Source organism: Argentina silus, assembly GCF_951799395.1.
Source record: "Argentina silus genome assembly, chromosome: 16".
Classification (NCBI taxonomy): Eukaryota; Metazoa; Chordata; class Actinopteri; order Argentiniformes; family Argentinidae; genus Argentina; species Argentina silus.
In genome coordinates, this window is record NC_139670.1 from 18,689,685 (window position 1) to 18,710,597 (window position 20,913).

At 43.4% G+C, this 20,913-nt stretch overlaps 2 protein-coding genes across 4 annotated transcripts in view; both read right to left on the reverse strand.

Annotated features, from left to right (window-relative positions):
* Window positions 1-12,043, reverse strand: part of mtr (5-methyltetrahydrofolate-homocysteine methyltransferase) — an 18,076-nt gene extending 6,033 nt beyond the window's left edge. For 2 of the 3 annotated variants that reach the window (XM_083687046.1, XM_083687045.1), the window contains exons 1-21: window positions 11,871-12,043; window positions 10,773-10,987; window positions 10,429-10,518; window positions 10,253-10,322; window positions 10,054-10,146; window positions 9,362-9,468; window positions 9,208-9,267; window positions 9,014-9,108; window positions 8,724-8,824; window positions 8,526-8,587; window positions 8,240-8,307; window positions 8,022-8,101; window positions 7,789-7,901; window positions 5,915-6,055; window positions 4,540-4,725; window positions 3,453-3,632; window positions 3,010-3,126; window positions 2,692-2,832; window positions 1,915-2,004; window positions 1,515-1,667; window positions 565-672 (exon numbers count right to left, since the gene is read on the reverse strand). In XM_083687046.1, coding sequence (XP_083543172.1) covers window positions 565-672; window positions 1,515-1,667; window positions 1,915-2,004; window positions 2,692-2,832; window positions 3,010-3,126; window positions 3,453-3,632; window positions 4,540-4,725; window positions 5,915-6,055; window positions 7,789-7,901; window positions 8,022-8,101; window positions 8,240-8,307; window positions 8,526-8,587; window positions 8,724-8,824; window positions 9,014-9,108; window positions 9,208-9,267; window positions 9,362-9,468; window positions 10,054-10,146; window positions 10,253-10,322; window positions 10,429-10,518; window positions 10,773-10,987; window positions 11,871-11,907 — 2,307 coding nt within the window. In that variant the 5' untranslated portion in view covers window positions 11,908-12,043. Of the gene's footprint in view, window positions 1-564; window positions 673-1,514; window positions 1,668-1,914; window positions 2,005-2,691; window positions 2,833-3,009; window positions 3,127-3,452; window positions 3,633-4,539; window positions 4,726-5,914; window positions 6,056-7,788; window positions 7,902-8,021; window positions 8,102-8,239; window positions 8,308-8,525; window positions 8,588-8,723; window positions 8,825-9,013; window positions 9,109-9,207; window positions 9,268-9,361; window positions 9,469-10,053; window positions 10,147-10,252; window positions 10,323-10,428; window positions 10,519-10,772; window positions 10,988-11,870 lie in introns of those variants that run through there. The other variant, XM_083687047.1, reaches the window with a different exon arrangement.
* Window positions 12,044-12,647: 604 nt separating this feature from the next.
* LOC310817030 (alpha-actinin-2-like) overlaps window positions 12,648-20,913 on the reverse strand; it is a 29,715-nt gene continuing 21,449 nt past the window's right edge. Inside the window, exons 14-21 of the mRNA XM_083687431.1 lie at window positions 20,049-20,189; window positions 19,601-19,783; window positions 19,221-19,355; window positions 18,540-18,719; window positions 18,020-18,166; window positions 15,437-15,502; window positions 14,150-14,308; window positions 12,648-13,392 (exon numbers count right to left, since the gene is read on the reverse strand). Coding sequence (XP_083543557.1) covers window positions 13,234-13,392; window positions 14,150-14,308; window positions 15,437-15,502; window positions 18,020-18,166; window positions 18,540-18,719; window positions 19,221-19,355; window positions 19,601-19,783; window positions 20,049-20,189 — 1,170 coding nt within the window. The 3' untranslated portion in view covers window positions 12,648-13,233. The remainder of the gene's footprint in view (window positions 13,393-14,149; window positions 14,309-15,436; window positions 15,503-18,019; window positions 18,167-18,539; window positions 18,720-19,220; window positions 19,356-19,600; window positions 19,784-20,048; window positions 20,190-20,913) is intronic.

A 20,913-nucleotide genomic window follows, 5' to 3' on the forward strand; every position in this document is an offset into this window, starting at 1 on the left:
CATATGACTTTCTTGACCTCGGCTCCAGGCATATAAACCTGGAATAACAACGACGGTGTGAACTATTATATTATTATTATTATTATTATTATTATTATACTATGAGTAAAGTATTTATCACTATTTGATTTTAGCCAATCACAAGACTGTGAGGCGTGATTCCGAATCAAGAAACATGTGGTGCGCACGCGAGGGGCTGGGAGATGATTGATAAGAGGTACAGCCAATGGCTATGCGTCAGGAGTTTTGAGTTCTTTGTATTGGCTAAACGAAGGCCAAGTTTGACGCGTTGGTCCGCCAGACCTTCCCAGCATATTGGGGCGGAAGAGTCTGGGAAGGAGATTACTAATGTTACTGTCTACACAGATGACGACATGGGATCTAAACACTATATTAGACCGCTTTTGAAGTCTGAAGACCAACTTCATAGATTTTTGCGTGAACAATTTTTCACTTCTAAAGAGGGCAAATAGGCACAGGTGTGGTGTACGGTGGCCTGGAATGGACATATAAAGCTGTCGACAGAGAGAGGTGGTATACTGTAGTGTTGACTGACAGACTCACTATGTCCTCTATGGAGCCTGACGCTGCCTGCATGGCTTCTCTCTCCTTCTCCATGTAGGGGATCAGACACCCCACTGCCTTCTTCATCACACGCGCTGACTTTATCACCTATACACACATACACACACACGCACGCACGCACGCACGCACACAGACACGCACGCAGACACACACACACACATACGTACACGCACACAGACACACACACCGCAACAAGGGAACAACAGAGAGTAGAATAGCAGTCATTTAGCAGATTATTAAAATAATGGTAACCAGTGTCACAGTTGGTAGTTTATTGACGTCAATTGTGAGAGCGAGCCTCTTAACAGGCTCCATTAACTCACCATTATCAGTCATTACATAGATGACACTACACTAACACTCCAAACCATTACTGTTCCCAAATACAGACACCCTGAGACCTGCCTGTCTAAAGGTACACTCTGCCATGTATTGTCAGGGCTGTGAAAACAGAGCAATGTCTTTTATCTAAGACATTGGAGCGAACGAGAGCGTCCACTCGTTTCACTGGCCTTCACTTTCACTTTCTTTCTTGGTTCCATTTCTCCGAAACCTAGTCTAAAGACATACACTCACTAGATAGCACTCACTGGATAGCATACCAGGAGGGGCTGATGTTTCTGCAAAAATATCAGAAGAAAGTTTCCTTGGCTGAGTATTTATAGAATCTCATTTTGTGTGGGTGTGTGAGTCCCCAGCCACATGATGGAGTGATTTATTTGAATTCTACCAGAGACGCCCACAACTGCACAACAATCTCTCGCAACAACAAGGTCTATTCTAGTCCGTCACGGTCTAGTCCGTTTTTTTTTACGTTTCTGGACGCGTGACCTGCTCATTTTGCTAAGACGTCATATCCCAGAGTCTACTTTAAACTGACAGTTCAAATGGTGTGCTGTGTGCGCCACCCTATTATTTCCCCCCCTTACCTGAGGGAGGAACATCTTCCCAGCTCCAAACAGGTCCCCCACTATCTTCATCCCGCTCATGAGGGGGCCTTCGATAACATGGAGGGGCCGGGGGTACCGGTCTGCCTGGGCCCGCGCTTCCTCTGTGTCCTCAACTGCATACTTATCTATGCCCTGTCAGCCAACACACACACACACACACACACACACACACACACACACACACACACACACACACACACACACACACACACACACACACACACACACACACACACACACACACACACACACACACACACACACACACACAGCAGACAGAAGAGAGGGGGTGAGAGAGAGAGAGAGAGAGAGAGACAGTGTGTGTGTGTGTGTGTGTGTGTGTGTGTGTGTAGGACTAAGTTTTGAGATGGTGCCCTACCTTAATGAGTGCGTACTCCAGTCTCTCCTCCACACTTCCCTCTCTCCACTCGTCCGTCTGGACCACCTTCTTCCCTCCTTTGGCGTTGTTCTGAAAGCGACACAGACAGTACTCTCTTTAAACACACAACAGACAGTACTCTTCTTAAACAGACACAACAAACAGTCCTCTCTTTAAACAGACACAGACAGTACTCTCTTTAAACACACAACAGACAGTACTCTCTTTAAACAGACACAACAGACAGTACTCTCTTTAAACAGACACAACAGACAGTCCTCTCTTTAAACAGACACAACAGACAGTACTCTCTTTAAGCAGACACAGACAGTACTCTCTTTAAACAGATACAACAGACAATCCTCTATTTTAAACAGACAGTACTCTCTTTAAACAGACACAACAGACAGTACTCTCTTTAAACAGACACAACAGGCATCATGTGAACACAGCGAGCAGGATGGATGGATGCGATGTATGCCCAACAGAGAAAACATGATGATGTAACGACTATGTCCAGTAAATACACTCTCACCACGTGTGGCGACCAAGTCCTTTCAAGGTCAATGGAACCCTCCTCTATATTCACAGACGGCTATATCTGACGACACGTCGTCTGTGTCTAGTTCTGTGGACCGACAGCTATGGGCGTCCCTTCAAATTCATGCAACGTGAATTGGATTGGTGCGATGACCTGTCTGTCATTTCTCTTCGTTGACAAAGAGAGACTCATGTGACTGACGTGAAGTGCTAGAGGGTGTGTCTGCGACACCCTACCTGGGCGTAGAGCAGCAGCTTGTCTGTGGCCTCGGGGTCTCTGTTCCAGATGAGGTTCTCACACATGAGCAGGAGGTCCTTGTCGATGTCGTCGTAGACGGGGAGGCTCCCCGCATTCACAATGCCCATGTCCATGCCATCCTGAGGGGGGAGAGAGAGGGTTAGAGAAAGAGAGAGAGAGAGAAAGAGAAAGAGTGTGAGTGAGTGAGTCACCGTATTTAACAATTTTCATGGCTACGATCGTACCTTTATGGGGTGATGGCTGAAGGCAGGGGTAGAGGAATGGGAGTAGGGGTGTATATTACTATAGTACAGTACCTTGATGGCGTGGTAGAGGAAGGCTCCGTGCATGGCCTCTCTGATCACCTCCATGCCCCTGAAGGAGAAGGACAGGTTGGACAGCCCTCCACTAACCCTGGCCCCAGGCAAGGTCTCCTACAGGGAGGACAGCCACACGTGGAGTATAGACATGTCACGTATATACTGTACACACAAGTCTCATTTCTAATACTTCTGTTGCTTTGCACCCGAGTTGAACAAGTTACACAGTAACAACCTCCTTCATTCAGAAACTGGGGGGGTTCAGACTGTTTCTAATATTGTCAAATACATAATTGATGGACAAATATCATGAATTCATTCATTCACTCACAGTTTGATAAAAGGCACACATAAAAGCATCCCTTCGCCTTTAACATGCGATATAGTGTTTTTGTGAGAAGCGTGATAAAAATACATGAGATTGGTTGATATGTCAATACCTTGATGAGGCGCGTGGCCTTGATGAAGTTGATGGCGTACATGCAGTGCTCCTCCATCCCTGTGCCGATGGTCAGGATGTTGGGGTCAAAGATGATGTCGTTGGGATTGAAGCCTACTTTGTGGACCAGGAGCTGGTAGGCCCGGGAGCAGATCTGGACCTTACGCTCCGTCTCAGTGGCCTGTGGGACCACAGAGACTGTGTAAGCATTGCTACAGATCTAGAAATAGAACCTGTCTTGCGTACCTAACAGACTATTTATAATCACCTCAACAGGTTTGGTTGTTTAGTTAGGTGGAGTCCAACTATTGTTCTTCGCCATACTTATTAGGTGGGCTTGCTTCAGCATTGTTTTGGTCTTTCTATACCTCCCCTCTTTCATCTATCCCTTCAGTCAACCAACCTCTCACTTTCTTTCAACTACCCAGAAAATCTTCATCAACCCTGATAAAAGCTTTCTGATACCTATTAAACTATTAAGCTTTTTGTAACTCCATAAATTCTCAATTCAGTTAACCAACCAACTCTACCACTCAACCAACCAACTCTCTACCCACTCCACTGAGCTACCCCAGGCTCAGCCTAACCTTTCAACTACTTAGCCATGATCATTTCACCTGTCACTACTACTTCACTCAGTATAACCCATGTGGATTAACCTCTTAATTGTTTTGATCTTTCTGTACCTCCCCTTTCTCATCTATCCATTCGTTCAACCAACCTCTCACTTTCTTTCAATTACCTAGCAAATCTATCTATCGATCGAAACATATTTTAACCTTTTCCACTACCAAAATAAGACTTTGCATGCCCACAAAGTTTATTCTGGAACTTGTTTTTTTTTTCGAAGGAAAAATTAGCACCAAAGCTAAAACAGAGATTTGGTGGGGTCAGTTGAATTAATTCAACTTCAATCAATTCAGGAAGTAAATTGAAATGACCATTCAATGATTTATTCAAATTAAAAATTATTAAAAAATTAAAAATTATTTAAAAATGATAAATAAAAAAGTGAAAATATTCATCAAATATTATTAATTTTCCATATCATTCTGTTTCCAACCCCATGGTGAATGTGTGTGACTTGCCTGCCCTTCCTCGTCGAAGGCCATGACCACCACAGAGGCTCCGTAGCGACGGACCGTATTGGCTCTCTGGAGGAACTCCTCCTCTCCCTCCTTCAGGCTGATGCTGTTCACGATGCACTTCCCCTGGCAGCACTTCAGCCCCGCCTCGATCACTGCAAAGTTGGACGAGTCGATGCACAGGGGCACCTGGGAGGAGGAGGGATTAGTTTTCCTGCATCTGCAGACTTGAGCCAAATACAATGTCAATGACTTGAACGTATTTGAAGTGTGAGCTTGATTTAGGTCAGAGTTTGCTCTTTTGGGACTATTCCATTGGTTCAATTGTACCAGGCAAACTAAATCAAGCGCAGCACAAGTATTCAACATACTGTATGGATTTGACCCAGGTCTGCTCTTTGATGAAGTCATGTAAGGTAACGTAAAGTACATGTATAAACGGTAGATGCTAAGTGGGATCCTTGGGACTACCCTTAACCCTGACCATAAGTCTTACACCAACCTTAAGCATAACCCTTTTCCCTAACCTTAACCATTTTAAATCTCAACCTCAATGGGTGGCGTCAGAGTCAGGCCATCCCGATCCCAGTTAGAGTTTACCATAAGAAAAGGGGTTCTGTGGTGGTAGTAGGGTGAATGTTTTCCCTGAGAAAAGGGGTTCTGTGGTAATAGGATGTTGAATGCGAGAAAAGGGGGCATTCTGTGTTAGTTAGTGTTGCACAATATACTGGTTCTACAAAAGTGTCACAATGCTGCTTTGAAAATGGTGCTAGACTAAGAAAATGTTTTGTTGGGTTTTTTTTACCAGAAATGCTTGACGCAGTATTTACTTTGAGCTTTGCGGAATATTGTCTTATAAGTGTAATTTGTCTATATGCTCATGAGGGGTGGGGGGCACGCTCTGCATCCATAGTGGGCGTGTGTGGTTGGGGCATGTCCTCAAATATTCAGTCAAGCAAGGGAGTTTAAAAAAAACAAAACAAGTGTCTCCTCCTCTCCTGGTGAACTGTGATCATGTGCCTTTGCGTAATGTTCCATCCCTGTACATGTTAATCTATTATTTTCTTGTGAATTTAAAAATGAAATCTCAAGATCAAGTTAAAATCTAAATACCATAACTTAGTGAAATATTAATGTCATCAATAAGACCTGGGCCTGTGTCATGGCCAGGTTGACAAATATAACCTCATTTGTTGTACTAATTCAAATATCAGCTATCAAATCTCATTATGGATTCATTATGTTTTTTTGGTTGCCATGGTATCCTTTAAGAATTGAAATTGTGATATTTAAGCTGGTATCGAAGTCAACATGTTGGTATGGTGATGGAACACTAATGTTGTCACTAAGTAGGGTGAAACCTAGTAGGAGGTCTCACCCTGGCGATGTCTGGCTCGGAGGCGATGAGGTTGCAGAAGCGGGTCATGGCGGCAGGACCCTCCAGCATGCCCTCATCCATGTTGATGTCCAGAACCTGCGCGCCCATCTCCACCTGGGTCTTGGCAATACTCAACGCCTCCTGGAGAACACAGGCAGGGAGAAATATTATTATTCATGTCTGATATGATTTTCACACTATGGTGCTAACCTGGACCGTACTGTGCTGTGCTGGCTCAGATCTTTTCTGCAGACTGGCCGTATTCTATGCCTTACTGAAAAGACCTGGGGTCTTGTCCGCACAATACAGTGAAAGTTCCCATATACAGTGCCCCTGCGTAAGTAATGGCACAGTGAAGCATTTTTTCTTCTATTGGCTCTACACTTCAAAAGTTTGGATTTGAAATCAAACAATTACTATGAGTTTAAAGTAGTGATTCAGCTTTTATTTGATGTTTTTTGTGTACATATTGGTTCCACCATTCAGAAATTACAACACATGCACATTATGCATAGTCCCCCTATTTCAGGGTACTCAAAAGCGTCTGTGGATGGTAGTCTCTGACACATTCATGCCTAACTCCTGGAGAGTGTTCTTGATCTGTGGGACAATTGTTTTGAGGTTTTTCTTAATCACAGTGAGCATTCTTCGGTCATCCATTGTAGAAGTCTTCCTTGGCCTACCAGGCCATTTGTGATTTCTGAGTTCACCCATGCTTTTTTTACTTTTAAAGATGTTCCAAACTGTTGATTTTGGTAGGTTTAAGGTTTTGGCTATTTTGGGATTTATTATTTCTGACATTCCAGCCTCATAATGAAAGGCTTCCCTGACTTTCATTGATGTTTCATGTTGACAGACACTGATAGCAGACTCCAAAGGCAAAATCTTAGAATCAATACTCAACATTGAGAGCTTGGTTATGACTGCACAAATGATGTGACGGAACACACTTGATGAACCAGAAACACCTGTTAAGCCAATTGTTGAAAGGACTGTTAAGTCACTTTTGGGTAGCCTGAAATAGAGGGACTACGCATAAAAAGTGCTGTAATTTCTGAATGGTGAAACCAATATGGACACAGATACCATCAATAAAAGATGAGAATATCTACTTCAACCTAATAGCAATTGTTTGATTTAAAATCCAAACTTTTGGACTGTAGAGCCAAAAGTAGAAAAATGCTTCACTGTCCCATTATTTACGCAGGGCATTTGTGTATGTGTAGGGATATACACTCACTGAGCACTTTATTAGGAACACTATACTAATACTAGGTAGGCATTGATTCCACAAGATGTTGGAAACATTCTTTTGAGATTCTGTCCATGATGACATGATTGCATCACGCAATTCTTGCAGATTTTTCAGGTGCACTTTCAAGCTGTGAATCTCCCGTTCTACCACATCCCAAAGGTGTTCAGATCCGGTGACTGGGAAGGGCACTGAAGAACACGGAACTCATTGTCATGTGAATGAAACCAGTTTTTAGACAACTTTTGCTTTGTGACATGGTGCATTATCATGCTGGAAGTAACCATTAGAACATGGGTAAATTGTGGCCATGAAGGGATGCACATGGTCAGCAACAATACTCAAATAGGCTGTGGCATTCAAGCGATGATTGATTGGTATTAAGGGGCCAGGTGTGCCAAGAATTCCCCACACCATTACACCACCTCCACCATGAGAAGGTGTACAGGTGTTCCTAATAAAGTGTTCAGTGAGTGTATATGTCTAAGGCTGTCAAGCAGAGCACTGGCACACTAAACATTAGTATGGAACATGCTGTTGATCTCAATGGTGGTGCAGTCTGCTTAGCTGAAGTCTTCAGCTGCCAGATGTCATTGTTTGGAAGGATAAAGAGATGGCTCACCTCATAGTTACCAGACATGATCAGCTTGGCAAACTTCCGCGATCCCGCCACATTGCAACGCTCGCCGATGTTGACAAAGTTAGTGTACGGACCGACCCGAAATGGCTCCAGACCTTGATCATAACCGACAAGAGAAGTCAAAAGCTTGTCGGTGGTTTAATATCACTGTTCATCACAAATTCGTGTTCATAATTAAGAGTGAAATAAGTGGGATTGGAAGTCACATGGGCTACCTGAGAGTAGCATGAAATCCTGGAAGATGTCTGTAGGGGGCACTCTAGGCTGGCAGTTCTTCACTCCTTCAGCAATGGCCCTGGAGAGAGAGAGAGAGAGAGTGTGTGTGAGTGTGTGAGTAATTGAGTGAGTAATTGAGTGAGTGAGTGCACAAAGAACATACAGACATTCCAGCCAGAACCTTATTTAAAACAGGACAGAGAGACACAATAGTCACCTGATGTGTGCAGGTGTCGTTCCACAGCAACCCCCAACAATATTCACCAAGCCGTCCATCGCAAACTCCTGCACAACAAGGTGTTTGAGTGTGGCTACAGTATGTCAAGGTTCAGCAATCATTCATACCTCTGACCAGAGACAGTGACGGACATTTGTATAACAAGTTCCAAAAAGCAGTGGAGCATAATAAGGGGAGTTAACAGGAATGAGAATAGTAAACTCATTCAACAAAAAACTACCGTAATGTCAATTCATAAACGTATGGTTAACATAAAGAAGTGTACCTTTAAATGAGAGGCTGTTAACTCAGGAGTCTCATCATATCCCCCAAACGTATTGGGGAGGCCTTAAACACACAGAAAGTGAGTGTGAGACAGAGACAAAGTGTGTGTATGTGTGTGTGTGTGTGTGTGTGTCTCTATGTGTGTGTGTGTGTGTGTGTGTGTGTGTGTGTGTGTGTGTGTGTGTGTGTAAAGGGTTACCTGCATTGGGGTAGCAAAGGATGAGAGAAGTGGTGCTCTTCCCTATAGCTTCTATGAAGGGCCTCATCTCAGTAGCCCCTAAGGCACAGTTTAAACCAATACTGAAAGACACAAGCACAAACACTCATCACTCTATTAGGTTCTTTAATTCTCATACTACTTTTATCTAAACTTTTTTCTACTTTACACCTGTCGGGTGGAAATAAACTACATTGAAACGTTCAAATCAATTTAAGCAATAAAATCAATGTAATGCGCTCAATAGGTGTGAATGTAGCATAGTAGCTCACCACAGAGGCTTGGCGTGGGCCACACTGACAACAAAGGCCTCTCCTGTCTGTCCTGAGAGAGTCCGGCCACTCCGGTCCACGATGGTCCCTGATATCTGACACAGAACAAGAAGAAGAAAACAAGCATGAACCATTGTCCCTGACAGAGACTCAATACACTAAACATACTTCAATATCAAAAAATATATACTTACGAATATAGGCTTTGGTTCATAGCTTTTTTCAAACAGCTTGTCGATGGCAAACAGAGCTGCCTTTGGGGTGGGGGGAGTAATTTTAGTGAGTTATCTGACAAACCGTGATCATATTATGTTCATATGTTCATATGATGTCTAGTGTGTGGACCACCTTGGCGTTGGCTGTGTCAAAGATGGTCTCCACCATGATGATGTCAGCTCCTCCGTCTAGCAGACCCCTGACCTGCTCTGTGTACGCCTCTGCCAGCAAGTCAAACGCTGGGGAAACACGTCAACACACAAATGATTGACTTTAATTATTTTCACCTGTTTAAACCATTTCAGATGGTTGACAGTGACTTATTGGGTCCAACGTCCAATGTTTTTGATGAGCTCACGTCCCTGTTGTGTTGTGTACCCAGCATGTGGCTCAATGCCAAATGAATGGTAAAGGTCATTGGTCAAAGTTCATCATTTCACATGGTGCTTTTGTTTTCTGTTGATTTGCGATTGAGAGATAGGCCCATATCGGACAGCTTGGGATGACATGACACATGCATGACATTAGAACACTTGAGGTTTGTAAACATGAAAAAACATTAAGCAAATATCCTTTTTGCAGACAGACAGATAGATAGAAACAGGGTAAGAGATAAACAGACAGACAGACACAGATAGACAGACAGAGCAGGCAGAGAGACACACAGACAGACAGAGAGAGAGAGACAGACATACAGACAGACACACAGACAAACACAGAGACACAGAGACACACAGACAGACAGATAGACAGACAGACAGACAGACAGACAGACAGACAGACAGACAGACAGACAGAGCAGGCCTAAACACTGGTGTTCTTACTGACGTTCCTGAAGTCCGGCCTCTCCACTGACGGAGACACAGAGAGGGTTTTATTGGTTGGGCCAACGGCACCCGCCACGTATCTTTTACAACCTGTCAATCAAAGACACTGTGAGTCACCAACCTACAAGTCCAAGTCGATGATGTCACTGTGGTGGGATTTAAAAATATATATATATATTATTATTTTTCAGCTGACCTGTTTGGGCAGTGACATCATCGGCCGCCTTCCTTGCAATCTCGGCAGACACCTTGTTGAGACGATAAGCCTGTAAAAAGAGAGGGTATTTTAAAACCATTCATTCATGTGAAGGCGAACTCCAATACAGTATATTCAACAGGTGTTTGTTTTTTTATATGCTCCACAGCTTTTACCAAATGCTCCAGTCCATAGTCTGCCTGGGCGATGCATGTGCTGCTGAATGTGTTGGTCTCGATTATGTCTGCCCCGGCAAGCAGGTAGTCCTTTCAACAAACATGAGGAGGAATGTGACTGCTTACTCACGCAGAGCTCACTACACAAAAACATCTCTCTGGTTCACTCTTTCTTAGTCAGACATATTCACTCTTTCTTAGCCTCAATCACACACTCAGTCACTCACTGTCTTTCACTAACTCACTTTCACTCTCACACACAGACACACACAGAAGCCTAGAATAACTACTGACTAAGTGTTGTATTGTGCTAGTTCACTGCCACTCTAGCCAAGAGGCTCTACCTTGTGAATCTGGTAGATGACGTCAGACATGGTGATGCTCAGCAGGTCGTTGTTGCCTTTTAGGCTGTGGCTGTGCTCTTTGAACTCCTCTCCTCTGAAGTCCTCCTCCTCCAGGTTCCTCTGCTGGATCATGGTGCCCATCCCTCCATCCAGGACCATGATCCTCTTCTGCAGCAGCTCCCTGAGTTCATCCTCTAGGGAAGCCTTGCTGCTCGCTGAGTGACAGAATGGATGCATATAATAGACTATGTTACCTGAGACTATGTTAATAGGCCTAACAGGGACAACAATATTATACAAAGACATGTTGGAATGGTATTGAGTTCATCAAAACAATTTCATCCAACCTCACCTATGCCTACACCTTTTAGTCATGGTATTCAGTCAGATTCATCAATTCCATTAGCAAGCCTAATGTCTTTATGATAAGAATATCACTCGTTTTGGCCTCGAATGATGAATGATGATAACAAAGACTATTTTTTTTTTCTAATCTGGCCATCTCTGATCCTGACAACCTGTGACAGCCCTGAGAATGTGTAGTGTTTTCACTCCTGGTACAGTTGACTAAACACACGTTGTAGACGTTCATATCGGTTTGGAGATGTCTGTCTGGAAAACAAATAATATAGAACACTACTCAGCAAATCAGCAAATTAACTAGCTACTACATGACAATATTGACAATGGGTTTTCAAAGCAACGATCACTGGTAGCTGGCTTGCTGTGGGGTCTAAAGTTGGCAGGCTAGCAAGATTGCAGCGGCCCTTACTGTAAGGTGTAACCTGATCTCATCTGACAGCAGTGTCAGCTATCTTGGCTACAGAATGTGTCCAGATGAATGAGCACTGCTAGCTAGCCCAACGCCTGGAACCTGATACACACACAGCATGGCAATGAATGACATGCAGCCGGCTGGCTAGCACGTCTTGGCAGGCTATTAGACTAGCTGGTGTAGCTAGCTGACAGTTAGCTAGCCACTTGGTTGAATGCAACCACACAAACAGTTGCATCAGCTATTGATTTCTAGGTAAAGAAGTAGCAAGTTAGCTAGCTCGATAATCAGCAAGTTGAAGACACTTTACTTTAAGTCTTTACCTGATCTTGTCGAACACTCGTGAATTGTCGGAGCCATGGCTTGTTACAGAAGTGTACCTCTTCTCGTTATGTTTACTCCAATGTTACGAAAAAGCAGGTAGACAGGTAGTCACCAACACAAGATAAGAATCTTAGACACCCCTCCTCATGTCGATGTCCATGTAACTCTCAAAACTTTCCACCACCAGCCAGCCGATCTGTGGCAGTGACTCCAGGAGCTGCTGTGTAACAAACTACGCATGCGTCAATTTCATTGAGCAAAGGGTGAGGTTCACCCTAAGTTCACCATATCACCAATGGGTCCATGTACAGAAGTCCTTTCATGTTTCCATGAAAATGTGACAGGGAATGTAACATTCATCATTGTTCAAAAGTGACATTTATCTCTACTCTCCTTCCTATCCAATATTTCCCAGAATTTCCCAGACTGTCAATACTGTCAACTTTATACATAAGTAATGATCCAGAGAGGCAAAAGCAAAACATAATTCATACCCATATTATCATTTTCCCTATAAATCATAATAAATAACTGACATTCACAATCATAATAGACTATACCAGTTTGCCTCATCTATGCCCTGTCCAGTATGTATAACAAACCACAAAAAAGCTTTTCAAATCTTTCAGAAAATAAACAATCCAAACCTAAAAAAACAAGAGTTCACAAGAGTTTAAATCACTGAGTTTATTTCTGCTTGTTTTGTTGTATACCAACAAACAGTTTGTTATTCAGCAGTTAATTTTCATTTCATTTTTTTTCTGATAAAACTAGGGGCTTTACACACTACAGGGCCAACCCAAACCGCATTGTACTGGCTCAGAAATGTTCTGTTCACATTGTCCTTTCCAGCACCTGTACATCAACTATAGTGGATGTGTAACCAGGCCAGCACAGTACAGTTCAGCTCAGTACAGTACAGTAGTGTGAAAGTTTTTACTCATTTTGAAAATAATAAACTAAAGCTGAAGCTCTGACATATTGGGTCTGCTGATGAAACTGAGGCACTCAAAAGTTGTTACATAAGGATTTGCATCATTCCAAATCTTCTCATTATCTAATAATTGAAGGCTTCAGCATGAGTCACTTGCAAATAACTTATTATTTCCTCTTCTAACATGTAAATTATATGCAATTTCACATTGATGGCATCACTTCAAAAAACCTGCTCAATTCTTTTACCTGGTCAATTAAATCTATAAATCACCAACTAAAATGTCCAACCTGCTTTAAAACTTGTAAATATTTTTTAAAACGTATTTCCGTTCGCTAAAGTATGGGTCAAAATATGCCTGTGTTCGGATGCAAGGGAGAGAGACGGTGGGAGAGAGCTGCTAGTAGTTGTCATTCCTCGTAGTGCAGCTAGAGGTCACTCTCTCCATACAGGGCGGTGGAGAAGGCGGTGTAGTCCAGGGCGCCTGGGACACCGTCTGGGCCGGTGTAGAGGGGCATCCTGGAGATACAGTAGTCAGCCTGCTCCTGAGGCAGCTCTCTACGCAACTCTTCCAACAGGATGTATGGCTGGGGACACCATCAATAACCATCAATCAACCAATCAATCTGTCTGGCAATCTACCAACCAATTAATCAATTAATAAACAAATTAATTAATACATGTATCAATCAGCCAGCCAACCAACCAATCAACCAACTAACTGATCAATAAATCAATTCATATTTGTATAGTGGTTTTCACAAATACATTTGTCTGCTAACGCCCAAAAAGCAAGCACAGTGGCAAGGGAAAAGAACCTTACTAATCAAACAGATTTAATCTCTTTTCAAGCCTTATGGTTGTCAGAATATAAAACATTACAGTATCCTCTACAATTGTATGATGTCGGTGGTATCCTAAGGTTGGTCCAGCATGTTCTGGCGTGGTGCCAAGTATATTCAGCCCTGATAAGGAGAGTGCATGACAACAAAACGAAAAAAGGCAAAAATATCTGAAATATCTAAATAAAAATATCTATAAATAATGATAAAAAAAAAAAAAAAAATGCTATCATCATCTCAACATTGTTCTACCATCTCGCCATAATGTGTTCTCTCAACCGTAAACAGATTGTTAGTCAAGCGCTCAAGGCCTATCCAGCAGGATAGCAGCACAGATAAGTTAAGCAATAACAACATTTCAGTCTGAATAAAGAAACGCAAGTTTCTTACAGTTTTGTGACACCAGTGTCATAAATGGCTACTGTACGTAACACACACCACAGATACGCAATACCTTATCACTCACCTTACCACCTTACCACCTTATCACAATACCACCCACCTTATCAGCAGCCAGGATCCTGAAGGAGGCCATGACCTGCTCGGACGTGTCAGAGTCGGACGTCTCTCTGGTCATAAAGTCTACGAAGGACTGGAAGGTGACCTTGCCTGAGCCGTTGGGGTCCACTAGATTCATGATGCGTGCAAACTCAGCCTCGCCCTGCAGTCACAGAGAGGAGAGACACCACAATGAAAAATAGAAGTTATTATTGATATTGTTATTGTCGCATTTTGTGGTGTGTTGTCTCCTATGATCCTACTGAGTTGTTTTTTTACGCAGAACATAACACTATGTGTTTCAGTAACTCCAATTAAATTGAATTGAATTGAATTGAATTGAATTGAATTGAATTGAATTGAATTGAATTGAATTGAATTGAATTGAATTGAATTGAATTGAATTGAATTGAATTGAATTGAATTGAATTTATGAAGGCTTGTTTTGATTAAGAATCAGATACCAGAATTCATTGACACAATTCATTCTCATTTCTACTGCTCATTTCTACTGGTAAACTGTTACCTGTAAAAGCCTGTGAAAGCTTTTCCCCTTTTGATTACAAAAAGAGTGGTACAGGGGATTTAGTCAGGGGATTATACTGTATCTTTTATTTCATTTCTTTCGAGACACTGAAGCCATAGCCCTCCTTTCACAGTGAAGTGCTGTGTTTGATTAGCACGTCACACAGGGATCATCACTGAAGGGAGAGAACTTCAATTTTGCCCCTATAAGGTCTACATCACTAGTACATATACTGCCATCCCAATAAGGACTACATCACCAGTGTCCTCTTTGTTATCTGAGTGCTGCACAGAGAGAGAGATTAGGGAATGTTCCTGGACCTCTTCCATCTATAACCCACGGCCACCAGAGCCTTGTGACCAGCCTAAAAATACACACATACCCTCATTCAGGGGCACATCCAGGGATTCCCTATGAGCAAATGGGTGAAGGGTTAGAGATAAGTGTGTCATATGAGCTCTAAGTCCCCCGTGTGGGTAAATATGCCATTAGGAGTGTCTATTGTCTGATTATATGAGAGTATTCATGTCTGGATGATCTAGATCAGATGACCCAGCTGTTTTCACCCCGAGCCTGGCCGTCCCTGGTGACACACTGATGGACATGACCAGCTGGGCAGACGCTAGGACGTCCTGAAACAGCACTAGCCACATTCCAGGGGTGAATTGTTGAACTAGCTTAGTGTGCACACGCTTGTGTGTGTGTGTGTGTGTGTGTGTGTGTGTGTGTGTGTGTGTGTGTGTGTGTGTGTGTGTGTGTATTTACCAGATCATAGCCCATGGAGATCAAGCAGGCTCTGAAGTCATCAGTCTCCATCCCTCCTTTCTTCTTCTACTTGGGGGAGGGGGGGTGACAATGACAGGTGATGAAGGAGTAGGGGGGGGGACAATGACAGGTGATGGGGGGGTGACAATGACAGGTGATGAAGGAGTAGGGGGGGGGGGCAATGACAGGTGATGGGGGGGGGGGGGGACAATGACAGGTGATGAAGGGGGGGGGGGGGGGGGGCAGGGTGAAACAGGCAAGGCCAGCAAGGTGATAATGGTAGGATTCAGATCACCATCAGAGGTGGCGATGAGGAGAGGATGGCAGCTGGCGCACACCCCCACACGCAGAATGGTACAGCCCAGACAGGCAAAATGGTACAGCCCAGACAGGCAGAATGGTACAGCCCAGACAGGCAGAATGGTACAGCCCAGACAGACAGAATGTTACAGCCCAAACAGGCAGAATGGTACAGCCCAGACAGACAGAATGGTACAGCCCAGACAGACAAAGCAGGAAGATAGAGGGTATTGGCATAGATAGAGGCATGAAGGGAGGGAATATGACAGGGGGGGAGAAAGGGATGGCAGGCGACACTCAAAGTGAGGGAGATGGCAGACAGATGAACAGACAGAGCGACAGACACCGTGACAAACAGCACAACAAAAACAACAAAGAGAGAAGAAGAGAACATTTAGTTTCTTTTATGAGTCTGCTGTGAAAAAAAAAAAAAATTAATGTCCTTGAAAACAGCTAGATTTAAGATGGGAGATGTTCCTTTTGTAGAGAGGTCACTTTAGATCAATACACAACATTTTCATTGGTTTTAATCTTTTTGTAAAGCGCATTGCATATAAATAAAGTATGATTGAAGTTTGATTGAATTATACATTGATTGTCACTACTAGCTGGTTGTCTGTGTGGTTAGCGGTTAGCGGTTAGCGGTTAGTGTGACTGAAGCAGGTAGAGGACCTTGACGTGCCAGAGGGAGGAACAAGTGCACATAGTTTGGGCAATACCTGCTTGTTATTTCCCACAATGCCTAAGCTGATCAGGCAAGCTTTGAACTCTTCAGAGGGCAGTTTGCCAGTGTTGTCCTGCAGCCACACACACACACACAAACACATACACACACACAAATACATGTGCATGCACGCACACACACACACACACACACACACACACACACACACACACAACCACATACACACACACACAGACAAACACACACACAAATACATGTGCATGCACGCACACACACACACACATACACACACACACACACACACACACACACACACACACACACACACAACCACATACACACACACACAGACAAACACACACACAAATACATGTGCATGCACGCACACACACACACACATACACACACACACACACACACACACACACATACACACACACACACACACACACACACACACACACAACCACATACACACACACACAGACAAACACACACACAAATACATGTGCATGCACGCACACACACACACACATACACACACACACACACACACACACACACACACAACCACATACACACACACACACACACACACACACACACACACACACACAACCACATACACACACACACAGACAAACACACAAATACATGTGCACACACACACACACACACACACATACACACACAACCACATACACACACACACACACACACACATACACACACAACCACATACACACACACAGACAAACACACACACAAATGCATGTGCATGCACGCGCACACACACACACACACACAACACACACACACACACACACACACACACACACATACACACACACACAAATACATGTGCATGCATGAGCACACACACACACAAACACACACGTGTGGACACACACACACACACACACACAAAAAGAATAGCACATGTCCACAGGATCCGCAATGTCAGAAAAGACAAAAGTGGGAATAGCAGAGGTTAGTCAAATGAGTTGAGTGCAAGTCAACCATTATGAATAGCGCCATAACTTCGTAACATAACAGAACTTCATGTTGTTCTCTATGGTGACACAATGAATCCTTCTCGTTGTAGTGAGTAACATTTTCGAATCACATCACAACAGTGAAGACGTAAAGAGCAATGAGCTGTCAAGGCCTAGAGTTAGAGTGACTATCCTCTTTGTCCTTGTGTAGATGACCAGACAATCAAGTTAGCCTCATGTGAGTGTTTCGTTCATCTGTTGCAAAACTCATTATCGTCTATCCCAGTAATAGATAATACATCAAGTTCTGGCAGAGCTGGTCAGTTATTAAAAGTGAAGAAATTATCGTTTCTTTATTATAGTTATTATATTTTCTAGGCAGTATACAAAGTAGCTATTAGCAAAGTAGCTATAAGTTGCTGAGGTCAGAGTCACACAGTTAATCCACCTTGGCCAGGCAAACCAGAGGATCGCTATGCCATTGGAGGGCACAAGGGAAGGAAAGTGTTACTGGTCAAGGAGAGAAAAGGCCAAGGAGCCTAGGAGACAATGAAGGACATAGTGAAGGAGACAAGGAAGGACAGAATGGAGGGGACACTGTACCCTGTCAAAGTGGGTGAAGGAGGAGCGGAACTCGTTCATCTGCTGTTGGCTGATGCCCTTGGCATCCCGGGTCAGGATCTGGGTCTCAATCTCGTTGATGGTTCTGGCGATGGTGGTGAGGAGCAGCTCCCAGCCCACACGGATGTGCTGTCGGCCAAAACACACCACGCTCAAAGTTATGGACTTTTTGTCCACTAAGATTGCTGCTTATCAATCTCATCTATGCCCATTTGGAGGATATTGAAGCTGAAGTCCTGTACTGTAACTACAGTGGGTGATCACACTTTTAAAACTAACTTTTATGGACCTGTAACATGACCTTTAATGTATGAATCAGCTTCACGGCATATTTTGTATACCATTTTTTTTTTAGGTATTTTAAATAGATTAACATCAATGACGACTGAAACATCTATGTAGGCCTTATAAACGGTCTATGAAGGCTTTATTCAAACAAAACATTTTTTATTTAAAGTGGGCATAGATAAGAGAAAACAAAATGGCAGCCAATCCCTTGTACCTCCATAGTGTAGTTGGTGTGTTTGTTGTCGAAGATCAGAGACTCCTGGATGTTCTGATGGTCTCCCTCTAGTTTGTCGACGTTGGGTTTGTAGTTGATGATGACCTGTTCAAACTGCTTCATCTGGCTCATCTGGTCCTCCAAGGAGCCGCCCATATCCACTGAACTCCGGCCGATCTCCTGCATGGCCAGAGGAAGAAACTGTGTCTATTCAGAGGGTCCAAGTCAGTGTCACACTATTCAAACAGTTTCTCACACAGATTAAACCTACTCCTTCACTAATAAGTCTACATTGAAAGTGTGATTTAGTCCAAAACGTGGATTAGTCTGTGTCAGGAAATGAATAATCACTGATGAATAATTTCACTAATTATTTCCTGAGGACGACTTTTGAGGAAGGTTTCTCTATGAAAGCAGTTTGAATAAGGGTTCTTCAATAGACTTGGTCCTAAGGTACAGATCACTACATGACGATTATTGTTTCCTAATTTTGATATTATTATGACTCTGTACTGCAAATTAATATTGATATTGTTTGATTGTTGCGTTGTTGAGGAGTTGCTTACCCTAAAGCATTTCATTACATGGTATCCTCTATATTGTGTAAATTACCATTAAAATTTGATTTGATTTGATTTGACTACTGATTTGGAGATGGCAGATGTTGGTCATGTCACTCACCTCCATCCTACTCTGAACCCAGGGCCCAATGATGTTGGCCTGGGCGGCGAATTGACGCCTGAGCCTCTCGTTGGCGTGCTGCCTGGCTAGCTCCTCCTGCAGACAGCTGTCTCTCTGGGGAACCAGCTTCTTCACCTGCTCACAGGAACCCGCCGTGTGTTCATAGAGATTAGATGGATCGTGTTCAACGTGTTCAAAGCACTTTAGGTATATTGTATGAGGGGGAAACTCACATACCTTAAGGACCAGATCTTAACTGTCTCTCTCTCTCTCTCTCTCTCTCTCTCTCTCTCTCTCTCTCTCTCTCTCTCTCTCTCTCACACACACACACACACACACACACACACACACACACACACACACACACACACATCCTCTACCTTGTCCCATTTGATTCCTATGTCCTGGGGGGTGATGTTGGTGTAAGGGTTGACCAGGCAGGAGGTGATGCTGTAGCTCTGGGCGATCTTCTGCACCTCGTTGTAGATGCTGAGGATGGCCTGTCTCTCACAGTCTGCCTCTGGCAGTGTGGCCTTGAACTGCTCATGGGCCGAGATCAGCACCTAGTGGAAGGAGGACAGTATTACAGCTGGGGGACAGTAACACAGTGACTTGTGAACAGGCTAATATGCATATTCTAGTCTATAGAGAGACAAAGTTGAACGGTGACAGGTATCTATATCAGTGGAGGCTGGTGGAGGTAGAAATTGGAGGACGGGCTCATTGTAATGTATGGCAATCCAATAAACTCAAAGATACAGAGTAGTGGCTGTATGTACAGTATATAGAGGGACAGATATGTGGTCACATGTCAACATAGCTAGCTACCTGGATCTCATCCACCGTGTGCACAATGAACATGTCCTGCAGGTCCTCCATGGCTCCTTCCATCCAGTTGTTGAAGGGGGCAGACCTCTTGGAGAATTCCAGGAACAACTGGTCAATGGTCTCCAGAAGTTTCTCTGTTCTCTACAGAACAAGGGACAAACACAGGACTTTATTGTTAACTAACTAACTAACTAACTAACTGTTTTATTCTGCTTTACTGTTGTTGATTTATGACATTGTCTGATGTGACATTTTAGAAATGTGAGTAATATGGCAGTGCAATTTCCATATAGTAATTTCTGTGCTGCTCATCTGTGTGCTACGTGTTTACAGATGAGTGGCAGGTCTGACAGAGGGGCTCGCTGCTCTGAACAACCTCTGACCCTCCACTTGATCTTCACACATTTACAGGTGCAGGCGTTCTCTACAGAGGGGCTCAGCACTGGCTTTATATCCAGAAGCTCCTAGCTCTAGTCCCAAGTGCTGGAGCCCAGCTAGAACTGGAGGTGACCCCAGAACCCCTCTGTCTCTACCTCCAGTTTATCCCTCACCTTGCCACCAGTAATTCAGATTCCTGCCTTTCTACTGCAGACTCCTGGCCAGCGGGGTGGGGGCGAATTCCTTTCAAGTTCCATTCCATTTCCAAAGGTGAACTTAATTATAATTCCGTAATTGAAAAAAGGGGCATTCATTTTCACTGACTTTTCAATACATTGAAAAAATAGGAGTATATGTGTATACTGTATGTTCCAATAGTCAGCAACTCAACTAAATTGAGTTGAAAATAAAAAGCTTTGGAATTTGGAAGTGAATTGGAGTTTCAAAACACCTGAAATTGAAAAAATTGAAAAGGAATTTGCCCTAA